Genomic DNA, 15,914 nt, shown 5'->3' on the forward strand with positions numbered 1-15,914 from the left:
CCTGGAAATATTTCGCTAGGATCCTGTGGAATGGTGAGGAACCTGTTGACTCTGTCCCCTGGAGCAGGATGGGATGGGGCAGGTAGAACAGAACACAGCTTTCCCAGCAAATACCTTGCAAACGTCTGTGCACCAGATTTGATCTTGAGATGGACAGAGGAGTGTTTTTTAAAGGCTCTTCGACAGTCGTATCCTGAGCCGCTTTCACAGAGTTCTTCCCAGACACCAGCAATGGACTCTTCAGACCCTCCCTCCCGAGATCCCTGATGTCCAGGCCATAAGCAGATCAGCGATTCACCTCCTGATCATTGAAACCATTTGTTCAATTCTCATGACTTCAGGGCCAAAAGAAGGTGTTCATTATTTATAGAGAGTATATATTTTAAAACAGATCATCACAACCTATGGTCAGTTCCAAAGATGGCAACTTATATTCTCCAAAGTGAACCCCTTCCAGAGGCGTGAAGACTCAATCACCTACTAACCCTCTGAGCATAGCCTGGCCACGTGTTCGTGGTGATCCACGCTGTTTTCGTTTTTATTTTTGCTGGAGGAGTCCGTGGTCCCGGGCAGTGCAAGAGGCCCAGGGAGCAAAGTTGTGTAGAGCACAAACCCATCCACAAGGAGCTCACTTGGTAAAGAGAGAGAGTCAACACAGGTTTGTAACAAAACAGAATAAGAGATCTACAATGTGTACCAGCTGCCAAAGGACACACAGAGGAAGCCCCCAGTTCCCTCCGGGGAAGAGAGGGGCACTCACAGCAGAGTTGCTGGAGCCATCTTGACAAGGCAAACAGATGGCTAAGAACGCTTTAAGGCTCAACGATCAATTTTAAACTATCAATTTCACATGTATGAAAGTTACCTTTCAGCATCTGGTATCCAGAGCACATTCATTCATGAACGTTCCATCCAGAAGAGCAATCATTAATTACTGCTGGACACAGTTCTCCCACAGAAGCAAGCAAAACTCCTCCAGCAAAGATAGTGCTGGGACTTGAAAAACACGATGATGTTTTTGTGATGCACCCCTCTCATAGACAGACATTTGGAAGCTAAAATCCTAGGCCCAGTCAGGAAAAGGGCTGGCCAAGGCTCAGACTTTTCAGTCGCGATTGACACACGGAGCTCCCAGCTCCAAAGGCTGGACAGAGATGAGCCTAATGTCATAGGTGCAATTTCAAAGGCGAATGTGCCTGGTAGCAAAAGGTCTGGGGAAGGAGGACCAGCCCAGGGGCCTTCGGGACCCAGGCTCCGGTGCCACAGCACAGCAGGGCCCCAGGTGCCCGCCTCTGACCATGTCCCTCCCTGCCACTGGCCGCCCTCAGTGCCTGGTGTGCACTGGGGTTCTTCCCCATTCCCAGACTCAGCTTCATGGCTGGAGTCCCTACTCCCTGAACACAGTTACAATCGGCTTGTTGGAGCCGGGGGCCGCGGGTGTCTTTGTGCAGCGGCACAATCAGAAGTGCGGCACCCCTCGCGAGCTCCCCACAGCACCCACACCTCTGCTCCCAGAACTGCCAGCTTCCAGTGCACAGGGACGGCCAGGCAGGGGCGGAACGCACGCTGGAGACCCGCCCCTACTCCCCTCCCCCTCCGGCGGAGATTGATGGAGCTTGGGCACCGGCCCCAACCAATGAGCGCGTCCCAGGGCGGACCCTGGAACCAGCAGCTCCAGCTACTTAAGTCTTTGCGTCCGCGGTGGGAAACCAGATCCAGTCGGGACCTAGCAGGTGGACCTGGCGCCCCAGCCAGCGCGGACCGCAGGCGCCACGCCGGCCGCTGCACCTCACCGTTCCGCGCGGGGCAGAGCAGACCGCAGCCCCCTCGCCGCCAGGGACTCACTTCCACCACTGCCTCCGCAGGACCCATGGGGACCAGAAGACTTTAAAGGAGTTTGGGGTTTCTGGAGCAGGGAAATCACGGGTACGGAAAGGCGGCTGGCTTTGCCGTGGAGACGTTTATTCTTCCATTGTCTGGACTCTGCCCGGTAGGAGGGAGAGGGATTTGGGGGTTGAAAGTGGAGCTTCCCACACAATCCACACGCACGCCCGCACCCGCACGCATACACACTGGCTCCCTTCCTTCCCTTGCCTCTTTGTTAGGTTATTTTAGACAGAGCAGCCTCGCCCCGGCACTGCCTACTGACTGCCGGGAGAAGGCAGAGAAGGAAGGGGCAGAGTGCACCTGCCTGTGTGGCCAGGTGTGCCCAGGGCCATGGGTGTAGGTGCATAGGCGTGCTTGCGTGCAGTGTGGGCTGGAGCTGTGTACGAATGTGGGGATCTGAGTGTGCCCTCGCGAAGGTTTGCCATTGTGTGCATATGTGACATTATCACACTGATGTACCAGCCTGTGTCTAGACTCCAAGTGTGCAAAATTTCGCTGGTGTCAAGTGAGTGGCTGGGAATGTGTCCCATTGTCATTGTGCGAAGTGCTGTCAGGGGAGGAGTGCGACCTCGTGCAAAACAGAGGTGGGCTGGAGAGGGTGGGGACAGAAATGTGAGGGAAGCTTGCTGGGGCTCTAGGGCCTTAGGCACCCTTTCTCCTTCCCAACAGACCCCTCTGCCCTTTTCCGGGGGTCAGTCTCCCACCTTGTCACAACCCGGGCTGTCAATCCCACTCGAACCCCTCACCCCTCCAGCCCGTCTGCCATTTCTCTTGTGGGAGTTGGACCGGGTTCCCGGAAGGGGTCCAAGGCTCTGTGGTGGCGTCCGCTCTGGCTCCTCGGACTGGTGGCTTCCGCGCCCGTCCTGCCCCCGGGGAGGCACGGGAGACTCGCTGGCTGGGAGACTCCAGGAAGGTCTCTGGAGTGGGCAGGCGCGTCCCAGGGGCAGGAGTCCTGGAGAGGAGCAGCCCGACTCTCATCCTGTCTCTGCCTCTCCTCATTCCGCAGATCCCTGCTCCTGGCCCCTTTCTCGCGCGTCATTGATGGGCAACCAACTGGACCGCATCACCCACCTCAACTACAGCGAGTTGCCCACAGGGGACCCGTCTGGGATTGAGAAGGACGAGCTACGGGTCGGAGTCGCCTACTTCTTCTCGGATGAGGAGGAGGACCTGGACGAACGTGGCCAGCCGGACAAGTTTGGAGTGAAGGCCTCCCCAGGCTGCACCCCCTGCCCAGAGAGCCCCAGCCGCCACCACCACCACCTGCTGCACCAGCTGGTCCTTAACGAAACTCAGTTCTCAGCCTTTCGGGGCCAGGAATGCATCTTTTCCAAAGTGAGCGGAGGCCCCCAGGGCGCCGACCTGAGCGTCTATGCGGTCACCGCGCTGCCGGCGCTGTGCGAGCCCGGAGACCTGCTGGAGCTGCTGTGGCTGCAGCCGGCGCCCGAGCCCCCGGCGCCCGCCCCTCACTGGGCCGTCTACGTGGGCGGCGGGCAGATCATCCACCTGCACCAAGGCGAGATCCGCCAGGACAGCCTGTACGAGGCGGGCGCGGCCAACGTGGGCCGGGTGGTGAATAGCTGGTACCGCTACCGCCCGCTGGTGGCGGAGCTGGTGGTGCAGAACGCCTGCGGCCACCTGGGCCTCAAGCGCGAGGAGATCTGCTGGACGGACTCGGAGAGCTTCGCCGCCTGGTGCCGCTTCGGCAAGCGGGAGTTCAAGGCGGGAGGGGAGGTGCCGGCCGGGACGCAGCCCCCGCAGCAGCAGTACTATCTCAAGGTGCACCTGGGTGACAATAAGGTTCACACGGCCAGGTTTCACAGCCTGGAAGACCTCATCCGTGAGAAGCGCCGCATCGACGCCAGTGGTCGCCTGAGGGTGCTCCAGGAGCTGGCAGACCTGGTGCATGACAAGGAGTGACCTGGGGGCACGCCTGCCTCCCGTCTCCCGCGCCCCACTTCCTTCCTAGCACCAGGGCTCCCCGGCCAAGGATTCACCGCCCCGGTCCCCTGCGCACCCGCCCCCACCGGGGGGCGTGCCCAAGCTGCACCCGGCACCCCTCCAGCAAGTGGCAGGACTCTCAGGAACTGGCTTCGGGACTGGGACCGAAAGGGCCGCTGTGTGACGCTGGCTGAGACCCCCCAGTGGCTGCAATCGTGTTGGGAACCCCAGCGTGCGCTTTCCCCTTGGGTTAGAAGGGGCCAAAGGAGAATGGTCTGAGGGGAGCGGAGGCTCGGCTCCCGCGAGTTACTGCTCACAGACGATCACCCCACCTACTAGGAAGGCACCATCACCACCCCAAACACGCACACAAAGACCGATCGGGAGTGAGGAGTGATCTTTTCAGGGCGCAGTTCAGCTCCTGTCTGGATGTGTCCCCACACTGCAGGATTTCCAAGAAATCGAGCCTGTCCCCTATGCACTTGCGAATCATTCCACGAGAGAGCACCTCGGGACTTCGCGTTCTCCGAGGCTGCCCGGGGATGACCCAGCCCTCCAGCCCCAGGTCTGACATTGTATCCCAGGCTCCGGCTAAGCTAGTGTTTGCTCCCTGCTCCTTCCACTGCGGGAAGCTTAGGCACCACCTTCCCGCACTTGCCCGACAGGCTCCCTCCCAGGCAGAAGGGCCGCCTTCCTGTCCCGGAGCTGTCCGGGAGGATATGGCGCAGCAGCTAATTTGGTGAGGAGCACGCCCTGCCCCAGGCAAGGAGAAGGTGGTCCTGGTGTTTGGGAACTTGAATTTGTGCAGAAGGGCACTTGTTCTTAACCCTAGATTGCTCCCTCCTTGGGCTGCATTTCAAAAAGAATCCTATTTTGAAAGGGGTTGGAGGAGAGGGAGGGAGAAGACATGGCAACATTCCAGAAACCAGCACTATTGCAACACCCTAGCCAGTATATTTCGTTTGGCTTTTCCTAACATAGAAATCTTAGAAGGTGGGGAAATGGGAATAAAGTTTGAAAAGTGAGGGGGCAGTTCTCCAACTATGTCAACAACGCTTATCCTGTTGATGTTTTATTGACCATTTTAGCAACATGCTAATAAAATTTCAAATTGAAATTTTTATTTTCATGGCTTTAATCCATGATAGTTTAAATACTGGGGGCCGTGGAGAGTGGACTTAGCTACGAGCTTAGCTAGCATTGCCTTTTCACTCTCTTTTTCTCAAATCCTTTGAGAATTCTGGTTTTGAATATGGTGGTTCTTTCTTTTTCTTCCGGCTTTAAGCGGCAGCCCTAGCCATGGTGGAGTTGTTCATTCATGTGCCTGTCGTGTTGAATCTCTCAGTGGAGGGGTTTACTGCTTTGGTGGAAGTTGCTAGCAGGTTCCATGGTATTTCTTTCAAACCATTACCATTCCACATTTCCATTTCTATTTTGCTTCCTCTCTCCCTGATCTCCTTAAAAAGAATCAATCAGTCTAGAGTTGTTGGCTTTCCCATCCTTCTCTGTGGCCAGTCCCACAATTTGTTCCTGAATACCAGAAAGGAGCTGTAGGATCAGGACAAACGAGTGTTTTTCCAAAAATTAAGGCTGTTTGGAACCCCCTCCCTTGGGCAAAGATTTACCAACTTCTCTCCCTGTGCTGCAGCCCAGCCCGATGGACTGTGACTTCATTCCGTGTGTGTCAGACACCCACAGCGTCCACATCCTTTTCCAGGGAACTTGTCAAATAATGGTGTTAGCTAATCATTGCAAGCAATTGCCTATTGACAGCTGTGATTTAGTTGGACAGCAGATATTGTGGCCAAAGCCAGTTCCTTGGCATTTCACAAGTAATGCAATAAAAACTAGTCGAGGTGAGCTGAGACTGAAAATGCCTTTTTCATGGTCAGTTGTTCATTTCTGTTTTGTGTTTCAGTTTTCATCCTGGGTTCGTTCCCTGATCTTGAATCAAAAGGTCAGGCCAATGGAATATGAACTAGAGTATTTTTCTTAAGCCTATTGAGTGATTTATTTTTTAAAAAAATGTTTAAATGCATATGCTTTTCTTTCGGCACATACAATGGCAAAACTTTTGTAATGGCGAACTCACCTTTGCATGTATGGAGCACTGAAAGTCATAGATTCCCCTAACTTATTCCTCTTTCAAATAACAGATGGCAGATCACCAGCTGCGATCCTCGATTGTATCTGCAAACTCCACATTCTTGACTGTGTCCTCCTACTGTATCTTGGTTCTCTACTGTATTAAACACCATCCTAAGCAATTGCTCCAACAGGACTCCTTGACATTTTGTCCTCCACCTGTCATTGAGAGGATGGGACTTCAGCAAAAGCAATGAATCTGCCTCTGTCACACCTAGCACTAAGATTTACTTCCTCTGCTGACACATAATCTGATATGTTTCTTACAAAGAGGGTCACTATAGCAGAGGGATGGCGTATCAGCTTTATACTGTCCAAAACCAGACTGGCAATAAAAATGGTTTTGGCAGCCAAAATAGCATTCCTTACTATGTTGGTCTGTTAAGAATTGGGTTGATGAAGATACTCCTGTAAATTCACAACAGTAAAACATTGTTGCAAAGGGAATTTGAAAGGTTTGTAGGGTTTCTTAGATCCCTGTGGAAAGAATCCTTGCTTAGCTGTTGGCCCATGCTAATAATAGCCAGTGGCAGAATAATTCTAATCACAGTGCACTGTGGAGAAGATATTACCAAAATATCATCTAGTAACTCTATCCTGAAAAACATGTAAATGTTTAGGGTGTGGCTCATGATGTGAGTGAAACCAAGAAGGTAGACATTGCTTTTGAGGGTGGTATGGGCACACTTGAATTTTGTAGACATTCCCTTTGAGGGTGGGATGGTCACACTTGATTTTTACTATGAGAGAATAGATTTTATCAGGGTTACAGAAATTAAGCCTAAAGCATCCTAATATTGATTAGAAGTCAGATACTCAGTTTTGGTTTTAGTGATTCTCAAGAGAACGGGTCTTCCCAGTAACTCTGCTGGGAGTGTGGCTGAGCTGGAAGTGGGCGCTGCCCCTCCCCAGTAGAGCTGAAACTGTCCTTGTAACTCCACCCTTTCAGCTCTCAGAGCGTGACTCTGAGAAGCAACCTATTAAAAACTTTAAAAAGGAGTATTTTTCTCTAAGGAGTGCTTGGCTACACATTTTGTTATTTAACAAAATGCTGGGGGTGGGAAGGAGGGCGGCGGCTTACTTTAAATAAACCAGCCCTGGAGTGCTGTCTTCCCGAGTGTGCCTTTCACTTACAACAAACAAACAAAAAAGTCCTGTAGAAGTTGCATTTATTTCTCAGAACACTTCAAAGTATAGCAATGATCCAAATATATATAAAGTTCCTCTATATTTAAAATTTTAAATAGCTGTCATGACTGTTTTATTAACAGGAAGAGTGATATATGGTCGCTCATGGCTAGAAAACCCTGCAGGATCAGTGTCAAACCTAGGAGCCATCCTGCGCTCAGTGATGGCGGCTGATTTTACCAGAGTTTTATTTTTTATTTATATTTATCTATTTTATTTATTTTTTAAATGGAACTGCCTTTTTTAAATAAAGTTTTTATTGATTTTTTGAGAAAGGGAGAGAAAAACATCTATGTGAGAAACATTGATCAGCTGCCTCCTGCACGCCCCCTACTGGGGATCTAGCCCAAAACCCAGGCAGGTGCCCTGATGGGGAATTGAACTGGGACCTCTCAGTCTGTGGGATGATGCTCAATCCACTGAGCCACACCGGCTGGGTGATTTTACCGGACTTTTAAAATTTTGATGTTTATCATCCTTTGTGTCATGCTTCCAAAATGAACACTTTTGTTTGCATAATGATTTTTTTCCCCCAGAAAAGCAGGCTATTGGTATTTACAAAATAATGAATTACCTGAATCGTCAGTGTATCCTCATAGTCTTCAAACATGACCTTATCGACTGTGTTTTTCGTGTGTTCTCAATGTTCCCTAAGACTTCAGTGTCCCGGTCATATGAAAGTGGAGGGTTCGAATTTCACTGCAACTGATACGAACTGCACTAACATAACAGCAACAGAACTTCCTTTTATCCACAGGGATACCTTCAAAGCGTGCTGCTTTCTCATCTTTACACAAATGCAGAAAATCTGGTTGGCTTTGCCTTTCATAAATGATTTGCCCCATGCAGGAAGGGACTGCAGGTGACAAGACAGGCCTTCTGGTCTCTTGAAACATTCAGAACTGTGTTTAGTAAATGGCTAAAACCCAGCTCAAGTTTTGTTGACAATTATTAACTACCAGCAGTATATATATAGATATATAGAGAGAGATATATATATACATACTCATACATACTGCCAATATCTATATATGTATATACACACACATATATATAATTTACATATGTATATATGTGTACATGTGTATGTATACATAATTTCTACCGATAGCTCATAATTTTGATTTTATTCAGATATATCTAGAGAGAGATATAGATATGTATGTGCATATGTATAGACTATTTTAAAACAAAATAGAGAACGCCTTGAGATGTCCAAAAACAGGAGGGAATGGTTTCAGGAATCAAAAGAGCTACAGAGTTACTGGGGCCGCAAGGCATCTCTGCTGAGACCTCGCAGAACCAAAAGCAGAAAATGTGGGTCTTGCAGAGAGTTTTAGTCTCACATTTAAACAAATCCGCCCCTTGTTTCTCTAAGCAAAAAGCCTCCAGATTCAAAGAGAAAAGAAAAAGATCAGGAAGTAATTGGGAAATAAGAGGCAAGATGCAGGGTGGAGGTTAGGAGATGACAGAATGAGCTAATAAGCTCCTTCCAACAGGGATACTCGTTTTCCGCTCTACCTGAAGCCAGCAAAGCTCTTATTTCCCCACCACTTAGTAATGTAGAGCATCGCCCTGATCTCGTACAACTATGCCGTATGCCACCTCAGGGGAGCTTGCAATATAAAACATCCGAGCACTTGAAAGTGTTGGAGGAAAGGAAAAATAGCCTGCCTGCCCTCATCGCCGAAGGTGGCTTTGGGGATGGTTCATTCTCTGGCAGCCCCCAGGTGAAGGATTCCCCACAATGTGGGCTTTAATCCATCGCTGGGACATAGTAGGTGCTCAATAAATACCATGCTGTGGAATCTCTCTAACACAAGTGGTTATCAGTGATACCTGATCACCAGAAAAAACAAAAATTCCCACAGCTTGGCTTGTCTGTAAAGAGGAAGCTAAATTTCTCTAACTGAAATAGCTAGGGTTCCCCCACCCCCCCAGGGTTCCCCCACCCCCCCACCCCCCCACCCCCCCACCCCCCCGCTGATGGCTCACGGACACAGACTTTACGAGGCTGAAGACTAATTTCAGTTAAAGTGTATTGTGAATATTCTGCTTGCTTCTAGGGAAAAAAATACCATCAAAGAACCCAGAGCGAAAAACACTCTCTGTCATTTGGTTGGGAAGGGTAAAGAAAACTAGCAATTCTGAGTATAAGTTCTCAAGGCTCCCTCTCTCGTTCACCTCGAGGAGAGCTTTTCCTTGCGCGAAACCACAGAAGTATTCCTTCAGAAAGAAGCTTAGTGAACCTCCTGTGGAACGTTTTCTTCGGTTATGTCAGGGAAAACCTACTGGAATATGAGCTTAACTCTCCGGGAAAATGATATTTGATGGAGTCTGGTCATGGATGTATTTCTAAATAAAATCCATTCATTTATACATTAAAATATCCCAATAATTGCTATTAGGCCCATTGGCTGTTATAATCCAATTATTTTTTGATGTGAACACGAACCCTGAACTTAATTTGGTCCGATAAGGAGAGGTTTGTAAAAAATTAGGTGTGAATAGGAGCAACATCCTAAATTTTAAGCACAAAATAAATGTTTCACAAGCTAACGTGAGCTACAGCCAATGTCCAAAAAAAAAAACAGAAAAAGGTCAAAGCTTATATACCCTAAGGACGTCCTTGCCGTCAATCTGCGACATAGACTTTAATGCCCTACTCATGCCGGGAAACGCAAGGGCTTCTTTATTTTAAGGATACTGGTATTTGCTTGAACAGATAAGTTATTATTCTAAATTCAATTGTTTTCCCTCCAGCAGTCCTACAACATGCCAGCACTTCGTTCCCTGCCAAGTGCATTGTTTTCCGATTTCACGTTCTCCCGAGGAATGAGCAGATCAGGGGGAAATTAGACCAACAATGATTTTGTAAAACATCTCCCAGCTCCCACTAGCATGAGCTCCTGTTCCTCCTGGTCCTGCCTTCTGCTCCTCGGGGCCAGTGTTTGCTGGGGGTCTGAGCCAGAGAGAGGCAAGACCCAAGGGCAGGGTTGCCCGATTTAGCAAATGAAAGCACAGGGCACTCAATTACGCTTGAATTGCAGATAAACAGGGAATAATCATTTCCATACAAATATATCCCATGCAGTACTTGAAGCGTACTTATACTAAAAATAATCGGTTTCTCTGAAACTCAAATGAAACTACATGCCCAGGAGATTGCCTGCGACCCTACTCAGGTACTCAGGGAGGACCTTACTCTCTCTCTGAGGCCAGAGACCTCTGATTTTGTTGAGCTGACAAATTAAGGACACCCCTCCTAGCCACAGCATGGAGGTCTTATCAGATCGCTCATGTGTCCTCCAGGGTTAAAGCCAGAGTCAGACTCAAGGATGAGCATATGGTCCAGAAGAAGTCTCAGAAGACCTCACAGGCTCCCTGGTCACTGAGAGAGTGAGTTGTGTGTATGTGTGGGTCTATTCTTATGCTCCCTTGATTATATTTTATAGGACATGCCATCCTTTATCCGAGGGTATGATGAATACTTTCCTAGGTACAATCAGAATACTCTATGCCACTGTTTTTAATCGCTCCTGTTACTTCTCCCTCTCCGGGTCCTCACGTCACACCTGCCTATTCCACAGCTTCCTCTGTCCCGCTGGATGCTCCGTCCAGACAGGTGCAGCCATAATGACCTTGCTGGAACAGACTATCACTCACAAGATAAAGGCCAAGCTCCTCATAAGGGCTTTCCTGTGCTCATGGCCTGACCCCTGCTTATGACCAATGGCATTCTCTCAGCTGGTACTCAGACCACACAGAGCATTCCGTAGAACGTGCAGTTTCCATTCATGCTTCCGTGACTCTCTGTCTCCTTTATTCGAATGTCATTCTTGATTCCTGGGTGGAAAACCCTTCTCTAGCCATCCTTCGTATCCTTGCTCCATGATACCCCAGCACGGTTTTAATAGTTCTCTTCTGAGTACTCCCATCGTATGTGTTGACTCCATCTCCAGACTCTCTCTTCGATACTAGAAATAGTAGTTGCATCTGTCTCTCCCTGGACTGAGTTCTGTTGCTCATGTTTGCGGCTGCGAAGTCTAGCACTCACAATAGGTGCTGAATTAGAGTCTATCGAATGAAGGGAAGAAGACATGGAGAAAGAGAAGAGTTGACTCCTCTATAGGTATAGGCATGCTGCCACGACCTCTCTCTCCCAAACGACAGTAGGAACGGGCTGCAAGTGTCTATCAGTGTACCCGTGATTCTCCCTAAGACACATAGAGTAGAAAATTAGTTTATATTTAGAACATAAGCTGGAATTATGAGGACTCTGTATTGCATTGTGTTACATTAAATATGATGGAAGATTAGCTATATGTAGTATTAAAGATTCCTCTGTCCTGGTTATTCCTGTAGAAACATTTCTTCATGCATGAACTTGATGAGTTTCGTTGCGATGGAAATACAGATTTCTCTCCTCTTGGTAACTTAATTCCTACCTAGGTGAGATAGCTTTGAGAGTTGTGAATTTAGAAGGCAGCTGAGGATTGACTTGCTAGAAGAAAAGATGAAACAAGATATTTTTAGCCCTGGCCAGTTTTGCTCAGTGGTTAGAGCATTGGCCCACGGACCAGAGAGTTCTGGGTTTGATTCCCCCTAAGGGCATGTACCTCGGTTGCAGTTTGTCCCCAGCCCTGGTTGGGTCATGCTGGTAGCAGCCAGTTGATATGTCTCTCTCACATCAATGTTTCTCTCTCTCTCTCCTTCCCTTTCTCCCTCTCGCTCTATCTGAAGATAAATTAAAAAAAAAAAAAAAAGTCCTTGGGCGAGGATTGAAAAAAACAGATATTTCCCATATGAGCAAATGGGTCTTTGAGAGCCAGAGGTGTTCGGTCAGTGCAGAAAGAGTCTACTGAACACCCAAGTCTTGCCCGCCTTTGGAGTCAAGCCTCTCCGTTGTAGTGCTGAGCAAATACTCCCGCGGCCTGTGGGAGGAAGGAACGAACCGGCACCTGACATTCCAGCCAGCAGGGGGAGCAGAAGAGAACCAGCCTCCTTTGGCAGAGGATGGATGTTTGGGCCTCCGGCTGGTGGAACAGTGAGAAGAATTTGAAATGCAATTGAGCATTAAAAATGTAATTAGGTTAAACAGTAAATATTTAATATTTTCCCCAGAACTTCTAGGAGGAGCGCCCCATGCATTTCCAGGATATTATGATCCTCTAGTACCTCTGGCCATTGAACATAGTTTAATCTGGTTTTGGTCATGGTTGTGGTTGTCTGGACTTAAGAAAAGTCAGTTAAATTTTGGATTTTAAACTATAATATTCTGGTCCAGCCAGTGTGGTTCAGTGGATTGAGCGTTGTCCCATGGACTGAGAGGTCCCTGTTCAATTCCCCGTCAGGGCACATGCCCAGGTTGTGGGCTCCATCCCCAGTAGAAGGCATGCAGGAGGCAGCCAATCAATGTTTCTCTCTCACATCGATGTTCCTATCTCTCGCTCTCTTCCTCTCTCTCTAACAAATAAACTAAATAAATACAAACATATTTTTTAATGCTACTTTTATTTTTAAAAATTTTTTTCTTTATTAATTTTAGAGAGAGAACATCGATTGGCTGCCTCTGCTTGACCCGCACTAGGGATTTGGCCCACAACCTGGGCATGTGCCCTGACGGGGAATCGAACCAGCGACCTCTTGGTGCATGGGTCAATGCTCAACTACTGAGCCACACAAGGCAGGCTACAAACATATTTTTAAAAAATAAAATAAACTATAATATTCTGCGAAGAAAAATAATGTGTCAAAACTCAAGAATGGAGTACATGTTTGGAATGAAATATTATAATATTATTACTCATTTGGGATTTGTAATGCAGGTAAATGTGGATTAGGGTAAAATATTGCTTTTACCCAGAGAGCAATTTCTAGAGGAGACACCAGACCAGAGTCTTTATTATGCCACCTCACCAACCTGATTTCAGAAAACGGTGCCCCTCGGGTGCACCTGCCTTCCTGGGCACATTTTAAGAGACGGCGTGTACACAAGGAGACGGAAGAGGGGTAGTTCCTCTCTCCTCGACCGACCAACAAAGTAAGTTGCTCGTAGCTCAGATCTGTTTGCCCATGTTCCTTCCTTAGAGCTCTGACGGCTTTCCATAAGGTGTCAGACACAATCCAGACCACATGGCATCATCCACCTCCCGCCCCTTCTGCCCCAACCTCTGAAGCTTCACCCTCAACTCACTGCAGTACATTCTTACTAGGTCATCTGTACCAAACCACAAGCCCCTCTCCAAAAGCCATGCCATTGCATGCTTTGCTCACGCTGTCTCATGTGTGTGGAACATCCTTCACCCTTCCTTGACCTCATGTCGAAACCCCCTCATCCTTTAGGACCCAGTTAATTTACCAGCTGTTCTGTGACGCTTCTCCCTCTCCCACCAAACCTTCTACTTCAACGACATCAGCAAGCCAACCTGGCCCTTTCTCTACCGAGCTTCCGTAGGTCTTTGTGCAAACACGTACCATTCACTCTATGAATTTAATACTTCAGTGTTCAGTCCTAAACTATGCAAACACAGAGTTAATGGGAATCAGGTTGCCTTCTGAAATAAGTTGTCATCTTGAGGCAGGAGTCTTGGCATTTTGAACTCTGGTACCATGGTAGCTAGGATCTGGTCATATTAGATGCTCAGCTAATGGGGACTTAATTCAATTCATTTAACGCCACAACAATCATCCTTCCACAAGAACAGTAAGTGCTATTTTTAAATTAATGTTCCAATAGCAGATCAACTCCTTACACATTTTTTTGGGACCGCATTAAAGGCAAGCCTTTGTTTTAGATTGTGTAGATACAAAGTTGCTCTAGAGTCTAAGAACCCAATCTGGTAAAGAAGACAGGTACGCTATTAGCCATAATTCACTATAGCCTGAAACACAGGTCATTACCAAGGTATACTTTTTAAAATACTGTAAAGATCAAAGGAAGTAGCATTTGGAAATGACATAAGGTTCGAGCAATGAAAGTCGTTTACGGCCATAGAAGAGCTGAATGATGTTTTTAAGACAAACACATAATTTTGTTGCAAAAATACACCATTTTTTGCTATTTAAATGTAATAGATTATCTCCTGTCATATATATGCAAAAATTTTTAGAGTGAGTTTTGTTCTACAAATTCTATAGAAGCAATATTTAAATATATTTAAATGTGTGCTATGGAACTATTGAGATTGGCAGGCTATTAGCATTTAATTTACTAATTAATTCACCTCCTAGTGTAGGCAAGCTCTTTGATTGACAGGTGAACTGATTGCCTACGATTCCGTTCACAGGGCTGGAATCAGTTCTCCCGTAGGAAGCTGTGCAGATTAGGAGCTTCTTGGAGCGGGGCTGGGCCCGAAGCTCTGATGGTCTTAGATCATCAGAGAGAAGGTGCTCCCACTCAAGAAAAGAGGCTCTGGCCACAGACCAACCACCAGAGCCACAGGTCATTTCTCAGGGGCAAGGTGAGCTACAAAGACACTCAAAGGCCAGAATCCATGAGAACCATGGGCAGAGGCAGTGTGCAGAATGTTTCCAGATTAAGAATTAGTACTTGAGCCCTGGCCAGTTTGGCTCAGCGGTTAGAGCGTTGGCCTGCGGTCCCAAGAGGCCCGGGTTCGGTTCCCGCTAAGGGCACGTACCTCGGTTGCAGTTTGTCCAAGGCCCTGGTTGGTTGTGAGGGTGGCAGCTACTCGATGTGTCCCTTTCACATCGATGTTTCTCTCTCTCTCTCTCTGTTCCTGTCTCTCCCTCCCACTCTACCTGAACAAAAAAGGAAAAATGTCCTAGTGTGAGGATTAAAAAAAAAGAATTAGTACTTGACGCGGAAATACTACCGAGAGGAAATTGACAACTCTAATATGATATTGGCTCACAGTCCATATAATTACTTCAATTTTAAAGCATATTGTGTTTAATTTCAAATGGCCTTTGAAAAAAATAGGAAATTTATTAACTTTGACTACATTCCTTCAACACAAATACTAGAATTTCTTTGAAGAAAAACAAATCTAAGCCTCTCGTCTAAGGAAACCCTGAATTTGCTCAGATGTTTATAACGGCCTCTGGCACAATGCATCAGCTTTCTGAGGGCTGCTAATAATTTTATTAAATGCTTCCATGAAATTTAGCATACAATGCCAGCAAATTTTCTCTTTTTGTGTGGAATTCTCATTTGCTGTAAAAAGGAGAAACCCCAGATTACATGCAAAGATTGGGAACTAGCTTAACTATCCAGGTATGTAGATGTCAGTGACTGGATTGTAATTCTTAAGTGTTGAATCTCATGTTAATGAATTCCAAAGAAAAACAACTGACTTTATGCATTTACTTTAATAAGCCAGTGAAAACAGCCCATTTCCAGTATAAAAACCCCTTGTCTTTTAAAAATGCCAGATAGAATACTTTAATAAATGTAATTTGTCTGCCTGTCAGATCTGTCATATTGACAAGAACCCTCAAGGAGTATTGCTGATGTTGTAGTTCTATTCTTCCGATAAAATTATATTTGGAATTTAATATGGGCTGCTTAGAGCGAGACTCTATCCACCAGAGTAATTTTAAGTAACAAATACTAATAATATCCCAAGTCTCCAACCTTACACAGCCAGGGTGAATTTGTCTCCTTGGCAAACTCTTTTATTACCTTCAATAGTGTCTTGAATATTAGATTTGTCTGTAATAATGAAATAATCTAAGGGGCAAAGAAGTCCGCGTGAGCTGAGGAATAACTGTTGACATCTGCTCAGACATGT

General features: G+C 47.1%; 1 protein-coding gene across 2 annotated transcripts; it reads left to right on the forward strand.

The window, feature by feature from the left end:
* The first annotated feature begins 1,706 nt into the window (after positions 1-1,706).
* LRATD1 (LRAT domain containing 1) lies at positions 1,707-6,527 on the forward strand. 2 transcript variants are annotated; one of them, XM_036263559.1, is made up of 2 exons: positions 1,707-1,926; positions 2,894-6,527. In XM_036263559.1, the coding sequence occupies exon 2, from the start codon at positions 2,929-2,931 to the stop codon at positions 3,805-3,807; it is 879 nt and encodes a 292-aa protein (XP_036119452.1). In that variant the 5' UTR covers positions 1,707-1,926; positions 2,894-2,928; the 3' UTR covers positions 3,808-6,527. The 2 variants fall into 2 exon arrangements, with proteins under 2 accessions (XP_036119452.1, XP_036119454.1); XM_036263561.1 differs by lacking the exon at positions 1,707-1,926 and adding an exon at positions 1,939-1,990.
* Positions 6,528-15,914: the final 9,387 nt, after the last annotated feature.

This window comes from Molossus molossus, unplaced genomic scaffold, assembly GCF_014108415.1.
Source record: "Molossus molossus isolate mMolMol1 unplaced genomic scaffold, mMolMol1.p scaffold_m16_p_15, whole genome shotgun sequence".
NCBI lineage: Eukaryota > Metazoa > Chordata > Mammalia > Chiroptera > Molossidae > Molossus > Molossus molossus.

Bases quoted from the DNA above. Each gene is read 5' to 3' on its own strand.
- LRATD1 (XM_036263559.1), top strand. From the start codon at position 2,929: ATGGGCAACCAACTGGACCGCATCACCCACCTCAACTACAGCGAGTTG.